Below are 12,945 nucleotides of genomic sequence, written 5' to 3'. Positions count from 1 at the left end.
AAGCTAATTTTAACATTACGGCCAATGGGGAAATGCTAACTAATGAGAGACCTTAGTCTGTAATGCAAGTATGTCTGCATGAAAAGATGTACAAAGATATATTATATATTCGCAAATGCTAATCGCGGTGCGCATTTCCCCATTGGCCGTAATGTTAAAATTAGCTTAGAAGCTAGCGAGTCGGACATGTACTGTTAAAAGCATCTTGCCGTTCAACCTTTGTTGTTAACAGTCCTAGTGAGAGGTAGGTCAAAGGTACTTCATCCATATTGTAGCGACCCTGTCAGTAACAGCTGGTAGCAGAGGGGTTGCTGGTAGCAACTGTTCTGTGTCGGGAGCTAGTAAATGTTGTGTTAGACCGGAACCGGAAGTTACGGTTGTTGTGGCGGAGAAAAGCTACGGAAAAATCCGTATATAAAGCGCACCGGACTATAAACCTCAAAGCGTGGGGTAAAAAGTAGTGGCTTATAGTCCGAAAAGTACGGTAATCTAAATTCTACAATGACATCCAACATGACAAAAGAAGAGGCAAGATCTAGGAACTGGAAATAAATGCATTCTCCTGATCGTGGCAGGGCTATGGGGATGTCCTTCAATAGCCCCTTTTCTTTCTTTATGGCAATATAGGCCCTTTACATAGCAGCCATTTTGACATGTCATTGCACGGTAAGCCCATGTGTTATTAATTAAATCAATTATGGCCCTGTTCCATTTAGGTGGGCCAGACCAACAGAACAAGAGCGGCATTATGCTGCCCCAGTGTGTGATTTCAGATAGCATCACAGGAGCAAAAGAGACGTTTAACACAACAGCGTCTAGTAGTGTGACCTATGACATATGCGTCGGGCAGCAGCTTTCATCCTAAACAATAATGGCGGGTGAACTGAGTATTGAGGTCCTCTGCTTGGAGGGTGAGGAGCTCCCGGACCTTGTTATCTTCCCTATTAGCTGCCATTCCTGGTCGCCGTAAGGTTAGCTGCTCACTGCTGCTAGCTTTTTAAAAAATCTCCCGGTGGTTGGACCGCAAAAATAACACATCAAAGCATCACACAGAGTCGCCGTAACAGCTGTCCCTTTTAACAGACGTCGGCGTAACTCTGCTGATAGCTCAGCAGCGGCACAACTCTGTCTCCCCCATTCCGCCATCATCATCTCCATATTTCCCATTTTTCATAACTTTTGGATAGAACTGCAACATAAAACAAATCGCAAGATGTCATGACATTTCCTGCTAATATCCATGCTCTCCAGAGGTACACTCCTAGAGCGTAGCGATCTCTTGACTTTTTGTCTCATACCATCATCTCTCCACTTGTTTCCCAACAAATATTTACTGAGCACATTCATGCTCCCTAGGGAATGGGCCTTTTACAGCACTCAATAAGCCTTCTTTAAGTGCCTCCCTGAGGTACAAATTTACATTTTGCACACAAGAAATTGAAGAGTTGCCATGACATAGTTGTGTATGTTGGTGGTCCCTTCTGATTTTGGCGACCCCCTGCTCAGCCTTTCCCCCATCACAATCCCCACACCAACACATGATTTTCACATTTTCACGATACTCACAAAAACTCATTGGTCCGAGGAAGATGACTGTCCATTTTGGTTGGTTTGGATAAACCTTTCTTTGGCTCCATGATTAGGCTACATGATCAACTTTGTACACAACACTTAATGGCCAGACAATGGTCATGAATATTCAGATTTTTCTAACCCTGTCGCTTTGCCTCTAGCTCTAAATTCCACATGTACGAACATATTACATAACGCCAAAGTCTGATTGCTCTAACAGTTCCCGAGCACATTCATGCTCCCCAGAGGAAGACCCCAGTACAATTTGGTGACTCCATGATCTCCCCTGGGCGTCAGCGAGTTCAAGTGTTATGTTTTCATTCCCCCTAACAAAAAGGATGTCAGAAAAGTTAGATTGTCAGTATGTTTGCCCCATCTAATGTTGTTATTGCCGGAGGGGCTTCAGCAATGTAGTTTCTTGTTGGCTGTGAGGACACAGTACAGAACCAGTTAGATTACACAAAGCTACAGCAAGTAACATGCAATAATATCATGCCGTGCGATAAACAGCCAAAGAAGACAGGTTGACATGTTACAGTAGGAAGAACACAGGTGTAAATAATTAAATGAAAGATGGCTGGATTCTAATCAAGCTGCTTGGGTTTAAGGTCCTGGCTCCTTCTTACACTGCTGTGGCTAATCGGGACACTTGGACAGAACAGAGCCATCGTTAATGTAATTCGTAACACCTGTACTTTTCCTGCTATGACAAGCCAACATGTTTTCATGAGCAGGTCCCTGTTTTCGTTGCATCACATGCTCTAGGTGTGTCGAAAGCGTGTGGGCGTCACTACACAAAGAAGTCAGTAACGCAAATGTTAAGTGGATGCCTTCCTTGGCTTCTCGCGCTTCTACTGATCAAGTCTTGGAAATGTAGCCAATAAACCGCTTCGAAACATGGATGTAAATAAAATGTAGGTTTTTAGCTCAAAAGGTTGCTTTGAAAAAGTCTTTTCAGAAAGGGAATGCATGCAAGGTTTCCATTAGGCCCCAACAAGGTTTCCATTAGGCCCCGCTTCATGGGCTCCATCATATCCCAGGACCTCAAGTAGAGCTCAACATCAGCTCCATCACCAAGAAGGCTCAGCAGAGGATGTAATTCCTGAGGCAGCTGAAGAAACTCAACCTGCCAAAGACAATGATGGTGCATTTCTACACAGCCATCATTGAGTCCATCCTCTGCTCCTCCATCACGGTCTGGTACGCTGCAGCCACAGCCAAGGACAAGGGCAGACTGCAGCGCATCATCCGCTCTGCTGAGAAGGTGATTGGCTGCAATCTGCCGTCCCTCCAGGACTTGTTGACTTTAAGAACCCTGAAGCGAGCAAGAAGGATCGTAGCCAACCCCTCTCACCCTGGACATGATCTGTTTGTGCCCCTTCCATCTGGCAGGAGGCTGAGGTCCATCAGGACCAAGACCTCACGATACATGAACAGTTTCTTCCCGTCGGTAGTCGGGCTCATTAACAGAGCCCGGGTCCCCCACTGACTCTGTCATCCCCAGGACAAAGTCCCACCGGTCACTCCCCCGCACATCCCTTCTATCACACTCGACACTTTCACACTACACGTCATCTCACTGGTTTATAGTCCTGTTACCTGTCCGCTTGTGCACTCGACTTCACTTTATCCTATATTCCACTTTATTGTATATTTTACTTTATCTTATATTTTCTGTAAATTTTCTGTAAATCTCTGTAAAAGTGTTTGTACTTTGCATTGTTGATTGTTGTTATATGTTGCGCACCTCATTAGCATAATTAACGCCCCCAAAGTGCCATATAGGCTACCTGTCCTACTCCATTTGTGTCTCACTGAGAGATGGTCAAAGGAACACAATCTGAATAACGACTGATTGTACATAAGTGTTTGTAACATGAGGTTCCAGTGTGTTTGAACATAACTCTTTGTTTCGAAGAACAAAGTTACCATTAATCATAACCACCACAAGCTTAACTCCAACCCCAAGCCTGACCATAACCAAAAACCTGAAAATGGAAAGAAGCTTTGGGAGAAGCTTTTAGAGGACTCAAGTCGACTCGAGAGAGACTTTGTCCCTTTGCATGGCGAATACAAGCATACGTCCACTCACCTCATGTATGTCCATGTCTTCGGGGTTCTCCCATCTCTTCAGAGAAACCGGGGTAACAGGAACAACCACTATGTAGTACCACCTGTATCAAACACAGTGACACAGCTGTATTACACACCCATATACACCCATCGAAAACAGCTTCAATGTGATTTACAAGCTGTTTGATTTCAGTCATCTACGACTAATATCTGGAGAGTTTTCTTCAAATTTGTTAGAAAAGTTTTACATTCACGTCTCCTCTTCCCCTAAACACCGATGGGATACGTTTGCTCTGCTACTAATGAGAAGGTTAGTTGGAGGGTTTTCTCCATCAGACCCACTTCTCTTTTTACAGCTTACTTGTAGGAAATTCCTTCAGAGATACAAACACTTGAAACACAATTAAGTCCAAGTAATTTGCAGTGCCTGTCTCCTCGATTGAGCTGGGTAATAATAAAAAAGTAACCTTCCACTGAATCGCAGCCTTTGCATTTGGGATTGTCTTTGCTGATCAATTGTGGTTTAAAAGCTCAACACTGAAATAAATTGCTTTTTAGCGTCAGGAGAAAGCTCTGAAGGGGCACCGGGGCTGTTGTTAGCATGGCCATGTGGTTATAATCATGGCGTTGTTGTGTTGTGGGACTGAATGTTTTGCTTGTGTCTGAAACTCTGACCTGAAAATAATTCTCTGCTGCAGCAGATAATTGGCTAGTTATGAACTGGCTCGAACAGAAGAAGAAGTAAATAAACCAGGCTTGTAATGGCTGCAGACAAGCTGAGCTATTGATTTTTAACACAAGAAAACACTGTCTGTGTGCATCTTTTGTGTGGCTCCACTTGACTTAGCCTCGCACACCGAGGGAAGAATTCACAAAAGGATTGTGCTGATTTTGCACACACGCGCCTCACCAGAGTACAATGTTGTGGTTCCGGGTTGGGCGTGTCAGACAGCAAACATGCTGTCTGACACGCCCACATGCTGTCTGACACGCCCACATTCGGTGGACTGCGCTCAACCTGGCAACAGCCAGGTTGAGCGCAGTCCACCGAAAACATTATATTTCCCACAATTTAAGCTTCTGCATTTTCCAAATGCACTAGTATTATTCAAACGTATTGTTCGGTTGGTAAGCCTCGTACCGAACGCTTTAATACGAATACGTGTAATATTACACCATAGAAACAAATAATAACCATAGCGGTGGGGTGATAATGAGGTCATTAGGAGGAGGTTCAACTGTAGGACAGCACTGAAGGCCCAGGTATGAAACACACGGCCCGCCACTGCAAATAGCGCCTCGGTGTTCCTGTGCTCTGTGCACGTTTTCCTGAGTGATTTAGTGCAAAAGCATCCCCTTTCTATGTAAATGAGCCTCTCTGTGAAAAACAGTCCAATAAACAAAGATCAGGTCTAATAGCCACACAGTCACAGTACAATTATTATTATTATTATTATTATCAATGTCGGTTGTGTCATGAGCGATAAATGTCATATTTGATAATACATTTAAATAATCAATGAAGTGCTGTGTCTCGTGTGTAAATGTGCACAGCGTCTCTGTTCATGAGCCGTACTGTAGGATCGCTGCAGGCATTAAACAATGTCTCAAAAAGCACAGCGTGCTGGATAAGGCTGACTCCCCCTCACAACCCACATGTTGGGCCTATATGTGTGCCTCAGTTACCTGGATTATAAAAAGTGATACATTGACAATGTTCCTCTTCTTTGTACTATTAATTCATCTCTCTGACTCATAACCCACATATGCTTACTATCTTACTTGTTGAGAGTTAGATGATACAATTGATACCACTATCATCTCAAGCTAAATTTGCATGCTTACAGTGTTTATGCTAAGCTATGCTAACCATGTCCTCACTTCAGCGCCGTACTTAATGTAGATAACAGGAGATTGACATGAATCTCACAAAAGATAGGGATTGACAGCATTCCCAGAAATGTTGACGTATTCTTACATAAGATGGCGTATCTATCCATACCTTGCCACATGGATCATTTCAATTTGATGCAAAAACTGGCAATTGCACACAGTGGCAAGGAATAAGGCGTGTTTGCTCTTCAACCTCATTAGCACATCTTTGGTGACTCGGACCTTGAGAAGGGGCAGATAGCGGTTGCAAAAGATGAATTGACGGGGCTGCCTGAAGCCCGTCTCCTTTCCTTAAGATGTAGTTATTTGGCTTGCCAACACATCCCAGGTGCTTTATGGTGCAGTGTCTCTGGAGCTTCAATGGTTTTAGCGCCTCATTTGACAGAATCTCATCTCATTCCACACACTGTGCTGTCGGCTCAGCATCACCGCCTGCCATCGCCAATACAAATTGAATGTGTTCAGGGTTGAATTTCCTCACCACATTCTGAGGAGCTTTTACTGGTTTAAAAAAACTGATCTGTTCTGTCACTGCATCCGAGGGAACGTTTCAAATGTGACTGTCATTAAAATGATGCATTTTCTATCGATGTGAATTCTTGAGCACATTTAGATATAAAAACATGTAGCTTTGTAAATTAACAAATGATTACATTTTGTAATGAATGCAACCATTAAGTGAGTATGTATGTCACCTAACGCTGTGTCTGGACACCAACGTAATGCATCCTGGTACATGTGGCCACTGCCAGCACCGCACCATCAACACTGATTGGACATCAAGTTCAATTATTTCAGCTTTTATTTGCCTTTTATATAAAGCCAGCCGTAACTACTTCCCACGACTATGATATTAAACTGATGTACAGAGGAGAGAAGACATTTCAGAGCCATCTATGAAATCATGAATTATCCCATATTTCTTCCAGTATGGTTTCCACTCAGACAAACAAACATCACACACCTGACGGGGGCTTCTGCAGGCAGCCTGGACAGACTGATGGTGACTTTGCCGCCCTCCTCCACATCGTGTTGGTATCGGGCCGGTTTCATCTTCAGCAGGTCTGGGGCTGTTCGGATGGAAACCTGCTGCTGGAGGCCGCCGGCACTGTTCCCCCGGCTCATGAGCACGAAGGAATAATCCGTATCCGGCTGCAGCTGTGTGATCAGCTTCCTCTTCAGGTCGCCTTGAACCTCCACACTCTGCTGGTTGTACAGGATCTGAAGCCCGGATGAAGGTCTTTTTAACAGTGATACAGTTTTGATTGATTACATAGTGTTTACTACACTGGCTGTCTGTGGAACTGACTTTTTCTCTTTTTCTAAATTAACTTGACAAAAACTAAATTCTGGAATAAGTCATGAAGTTGGATTACATTTCAATGTTTGTGCCTCAGTAACCTATATCATAAAAAGTTACCATCAACATATAGTAATACTTCGACAATTTTCCTCTTCTCTTCCTTGTACTTCCTTGTCTTTGATTTATAATCCATTCATTTTGGTTTAATAAATGATATATGTAGCTTCAGTTGACTTAGTTGTATCCTTGTTACCTGCTGCTCTCTGCTTTTGAGTCTGTGAAGCACCACAACACATTGTTTTGTGTTACAAGGTGCTATCAAAATAAAGTATGATTTACTTGGTTACTATTATTTAGTTGATGACCCATGGTCATAAACTTTTGTTTCTGCCTTACGGAACAGACGGTTTAATATGCTGCTAATTGATTTATGTTGCAGCTGCTCTGTTACGGAGTACAGAAGAGAATATCTCAAATATCTCATATAAATGTACAAGATGTTTCTATTACTGAAGTCATGACATCATACCGTGTTAATAACACCACCTCCTGTCTGCATATACAGTTTCACTCTTAGAAATCAGGGTTCCAAACAGGTTATAGCCCCATTTCCTTCTAGAAAAACCTTTTGTGTAGAAAGGGATTCGAAGGGTTCTCTGTGAGACTAAGGGTCCATGTAGCACACTTTTCATCAGAAATACCCTTTTTGAAAGGGTTCTTCAAGGATTATTGAAAGAGTGGATGTAAAAAGGCAACGCTTTGGAATATAAAAGGTTCCCAGTAGAACCCAATGGGTGGGTTCTGGATGAAACCCTTGGAATCTAAGAGGGTTCTCCACAGATCCTGCTGGGTTGCATCTCGTTAGCAGCCTTACAAAGTGGAAAGTGGCTGTAACGTGTAAATGCTGCAGCTAGGTGGAAGGTCTGTCGAGGTGACGCGTGATGCAATCCTACCTTGAGAGGAACTTGAGATTTGAAGGTTTCTGGCACTTCCCAGGTCAGCAGGACAGAGGTTTTCATCACAGCCTTCACGGCAAAGTTCTTGGTGAACACTGAGGGAAGGTCTAGATGATTATCAGGTGGTTAATTTAATTGTAAATATGACTGAGATGATTCAAAGTTGAAGAGCTAAAATGAGAGAACAATGTACACTGTGCAAATGCATCAAAACGAGAGCTCACTTTCACCACCTTTGCAGTTATTTTTAGCTGTACAGTGATCTGAATATGTGGCACCTCTAACCAAGGTTGGAATAAAAACATCCACTTAATAATACTAATGCAGAAGAAGGGTTTCATACATTATATCTTAGATGTACAGCAATTACACAGGACCAATACCAATGTCAGAACAGCCTTAACAATAAAAAGCTGGGCTTCTACTCTTAAAACCTCTTAAGCTCGGGCCCTATTTTTAGGCCTCTGCTCGAAAATAGCATACCCATACTAATGAGACCACAGTTCTGTAACTACAAGGTCTATTTTAATAATTTTTGAGGCTATAATCAAATCACAACACTGGGGAGATTGTTCCGTGGGTAATATTGTGTATATGTTGCTGGTTAATATAGTAAATGAAGACATTACACAGCTCAAATTGAAAATATTCAGGTTCGCCTGAAAAAAAGGCACTTTTATTGATATTGTGTTGTTGAAATACTGCAGCAGCCCCCTAAAAACTCTCCCAAATCATTGCACAACCGATCAGTAGTTGCTGAATAAAGGTTAAAGTGGGATAAAGTGAAGAATAAGAGGCTTTAGTACAGAGAGGTCACACGAGGTCATCATTTTCGAACCAGCTGTTGCAGCTCTTACATTGTACTATATAACTATATATTTCACTTTTTTTATCACTCATATTATTCAATACATCCAAATACAGCCGTTAGGAATCATTTTGAGATTCCTAACATCATCAGAGTATGTTTCTGGCTCTCATCTATAGGATTTTCTCAGTTCATGTGTGTCTATGGGGCTCCAGGTCAGCCTATGATTGGTCGATCTCAGTCATTGAGACGGCATTCGACACGTCAGAGTCTCAGGAAGGCGGGTGTAGAAGCGGGTGTTGATTGACAGAACTTACAGCGAGTAACGTTGCAAGAAGTGCTGCGTATCAACGAGCATAAAATTCTATTGGCCGAAAGTCTGACCCCTGGCCTGAGGTGGGTTGACCCCCCTTCCACAGGAAACAGCTCGGAAGTAAACAGGAAGCACTTGGCGTCCATGACGGTACCGCTAAAACGGATCATTTTCTATGTTTTTGTGCTAATATTTCATAAAATGTCACAAAAAAACAAGAATTTTTTCGGCTGAAGACTAGCGCCATGGTACCCTTGACCACTCACAGCTTTATACTGGTTCAACGGAGAGAAAAACCGGAGGTAGTTATGATTTCTGTGTCGCATGCTAATGCTAATCGATGTACGGATTAGCCCGCTAGTGGCGAGCTAAGTGGTGCAAATATGGATTTAAAGCACACACAACGCAGATTTCTGGCCAGGATTTCATCCTTTTATCACACATTTTCTAGATGCTTATATGAGTAGTATATAGTTGCGTTTGGAGTGTGTTAAAAGTGACTTCTATGATAGTGTTGCCCATACGTTCGGTAAATCAAATATACACATATACAGTTCTGGCTATCAAAATGAGCAATTTCTGGACGCTATTTATGAGCCCCCCTCCCCAGAGAGCCCCCAAATTCGGGGGCGTCGTGCTTAAGAGGTTTGACCTGAGTCTCTTTGCTATCTGCTGCAGATTATTAAATAAAGATAAAATACTATTTAATGTGAGTCTTACCAGTGTAATCCAGTGACCACAGAAATACTTGTGTTTACAACAACTTGTAGAATGTCTGATCTCTTCCATGCAATTGACTAAACAGCTGTAGTCACACAGCAGCAGGAGTGATAGGCTACATGTGTTCCATCTGCACTTTCTGGTTTTAGACAGGTGGTGTCATTGTACAGGATGACACGGACAGCAGCAGCAACGTCATTCATTATTCAAATGTCCCGACGCAGCGACTGGATTGGTCAGGGTCTAACAGTAACAACATTCTGTCTCAGTTTCTTTCTTGTATTTGCAGTTGTGGTTTACGCCCGTGGAAGTTGATCTACATAATCTGTAAACATTATGTTCACCTGTGTTTCCTTCTGCTCAGAACTAACTCCACGGCAGAGGATCACACTCGCACCTCTTCAAAATCTGCCATACTTTACGCACAGCTGGCGCAGTGCGGGCGCAGCAGCGAGGACGCAGCAGCGAGGACGCAGCATCGATTTCGCACTTGGTCTTGTCTGTGGGATTTTGGGGGGAATTTCATGTGTTTCTTGTCACCTCAGCCTTTCAACTGTTGCTGTTTTTGAAAGAAGGGAAGAGGGGAGCTCATTATGGTCAGTACTGAAGCTCACCTGCCTCCCCCTTCTGGTTCTGTGTTCCTCCTACTAATAAAGTATTCAGCCTTTCCTCCACATTGTGCTGAGCTTCACTTGTGGTCACCAAAATGTAAAAAACGTGCATTTGAAAACAATGTTTGTGTTTTTTTCCTGTTTCAGGCTAATAGAGCCCTACATTTCCAAATGATGGAGTAATGTACGGAGTGCTGAGGTAGCCTGTGGCTCTCACCTGGCATGGAGGTGGACATGGTCCGACTCTGAATGCTGGGGCTGATGGGCCCTCCCCCCTTGCTGGTGAAGGCTTGGACTCTGATGTCGTAGGTCGTATCTGGCTGCAAGCCTTGGACCGTCATCTGCGTTTCTGTGGTGCTGTTGGTGTTGTTGTGCTGGCTATTGATATCTCGGTACACCACCGCGTACATGACAATCTTCCCGTTCCTCTCGGCCAGAGGAGGGGGCTCCCAGGCCAGGTTGGTGGAGGTGGCGGTCAGGCCAACCACGCTCAGATTCTGGGGATAGCTGCTGGGGACGTCCTCGGGGGTGCTGATCTCCTTCACGTATTCCTCCCCGTTGCCTGCTCGGTTTTTGCCGCACAGCTTGAAGATGTAGGTGGCTCCCTTGTGGAGGCCGGTCACTGTGAAATGATCGTCTGCCTTCCTGAAGTCTTTGATGGTGAAGGCCTCCTCCTCTGCTCTCTTGTACTGCAGCTGGTATCCCACGTGTTCCCCGACCATCTCCTTGGGAGGCTGCCACTGGATCAGGGCAGTGTTCCCTATGGTGGTGCTGATCATCATAGTGGGCTTGCCAGGAACTGGGAGACATTCCCATATCTTGATTACACTCAAGACGTCTCCCTTCAATACATGTACACTACAATAACCCTTAAAGGTACAGTGTGTAGCATTTTGGGGGATCTATTGGCAGCATTGATATAATATTCATAACTACGTTTTTTATTCGTATATAATCACCTGAAACTAAGAATCATTGTGTTTTGGTGAGCATCGAATGAGCCTACTTCACCATGTTGCACCACCATGTTTCTACAGCAGCCAAGAACAGACAAAGCAAGCACTGGCTCTAGCAAGAGCCATTTGTGTTTTGCATTGGCATTAGTCCTCCACGCTTGGTACACTGGAGAAGTTTCAGTTGGTTGCAATCCACAACCTCGGCACTAGATGCCGCCAAATCTTACACACTGATCCTTTAACACATCGGCGTCCTATTTGACTTGCTGTCCAGTGGAGAAAATGGGAACTAGTTTAAAAATATGTCATAATTACAAGGTTATGAAACATCACTCCTCTTAGAACACGGGGCATGTAAGAAATTTGAGCAAAGAACTGTGTGTTCAGTAGATATAATAAAAGTGTTTAATAATTCATAATTAAGAATTCATAATTAGTCATGAACATAAGTGTTTTGGAAATGCATAATTAAGATAAACATAAAGTGTTTTAGGATAAGCAGCTAGAAGTAGTATTTGAGACATGAAGCTTTTGCCAAAGTTGCAGAAGTTTAACGTTTATACTGAAGGATTATCATAGAAGGGATTAAGCAATAACTGACAGTCTTTGAATGTGTTAGGAGCTCAGGGAAAGAGTCATGAAGACAGGCATTTACAGAAGTGCACAGGGATGTTAGCTAATAGGAATTGGGATAAACGGAAGGGGAGGAGTTGCGAACGGATATGAGGGCGGGAGATAGAAAGAGTTTTTCTCTTCTGTTAGTTAGGATCTCAGGGCAGACGTGTTTCCTGGGATCAGGGAGAGTTCTTTCCAAAGGGGGCTAATATTGTAATATTTCATAGGAGTAATGTACTCCATTGTATAACTGTAATTGCATCAGCAGGATTAAAATCCTTTTTGACGGTAAACCAGTTTCGGTAACGTTTTTAGCGCCGTGTGACTGTCAAGCTTGCAGCCCACGTGTGCTGGCCTGCTCCACTTTCATCGTGAGGAGATTTCTTCCTCCGACAGGCAACATGCACGAGCAGTCGGACGATCAAACGGGTTGTAAACACGCGGAGAGATTGGCTCTCTGATTATTTGTCGGAAACAATCCCTCATTGCACGGTAACAAAGTGAGAGCCAACAACTAAGGCACGTACAGTAAGTCAAAGTTAACCTGGAATTTGGTCTGTAACCTTGAATTGATGTTCAGAATGGTGTAATTTTAACATTCTCCTGTATTTTTTGAGGTTTGTTTACAACCTGCCCCTCATGCTTGTTGCCCTGTTGGATCTATTTTTGGATCTCTGAAATTACTTCGCTGAGTACACTGTTATCAAGGCAAGGCAAGGCAAGGCAAGTTTATTTGTATAGCACATCATCAACAACAAAACCAATGGCTAGCAATTCAAATGAAGAAATAAACCATAATCTTTTAAGCAGTGTTGTATTAAAGAGCACCTAAACCAAGACCAGAGTGTATTAAAACCGAGTCAAGACCACGACCAGTCAGAGATGACAAAGGAACATGCAACTCACACTAATCCACATTCCCATAAGAATGAATGAGGATTCCTCTTCATCACCTCTCTTTCCCCGTGTATACTGCATATGTGTATCATATGTATAAGTGTCCCATTAGAAACGTCTTGATCAAAGAATCAAAAGGCTTTGCAGAGGTCAATTCTATTGTAATTCATCACAGTTTGATGTTAACAAATAAATCAGACAATGTACGGGCAGTTAAGTTATAACCCG

The 12,945-nt window shown here is 43.2% G+C and overlaps 1 protein-coding gene across 1 annotated transcript in view; it reads right to left on the bottom strand.

Annotated features, from left to right (window-relative positions):
- Positions 1-12,945, bottom strand: part of ptprfa (protein tyrosine phosphatase receptor type Fa) — a 343,585-nt gene that overhangs the window by 154,399 nt on the left and 176,241 nt on the right. The window contains exons 13-16 of the mRNA XM_079267305.1: positions 10,467-11,048; positions 7,795-7,892; positions 6,503-6,759; positions 3,665-3,746 (exon numbers count right to left, since the gene is read on the bottom strand). Coding sequence (XP_079123431.1) covers positions 3,665-3,746; positions 6,503-6,759; positions 7,795-7,892; positions 10,467-11,048 — 1,019 coding nt within the window. The remainder of the gene's footprint in view (positions 1-3,664; positions 3,747-6,502; positions 6,760-7,794; positions 7,893-10,466; positions 11,049-12,945) is intronic.

Source organism: Melanostigma gelatinosum (assembly GCF_949748355.1).
Source record: "Melanostigma gelatinosum genome assembly, chromosome: 4".
In the NCBI taxonomy this organism is placed as follows: domain Eukaryota; kingdom Metazoa; phylum Chordata; class Actinopteri; order Perciformes; family Zoarcidae; genus Melanostigma; species Melanostigma gelatinosum.
Note: the sequence above shows the minus strand (reverse complement) of the source record. Positions and strands in the feature narration are given on the sequence as shown.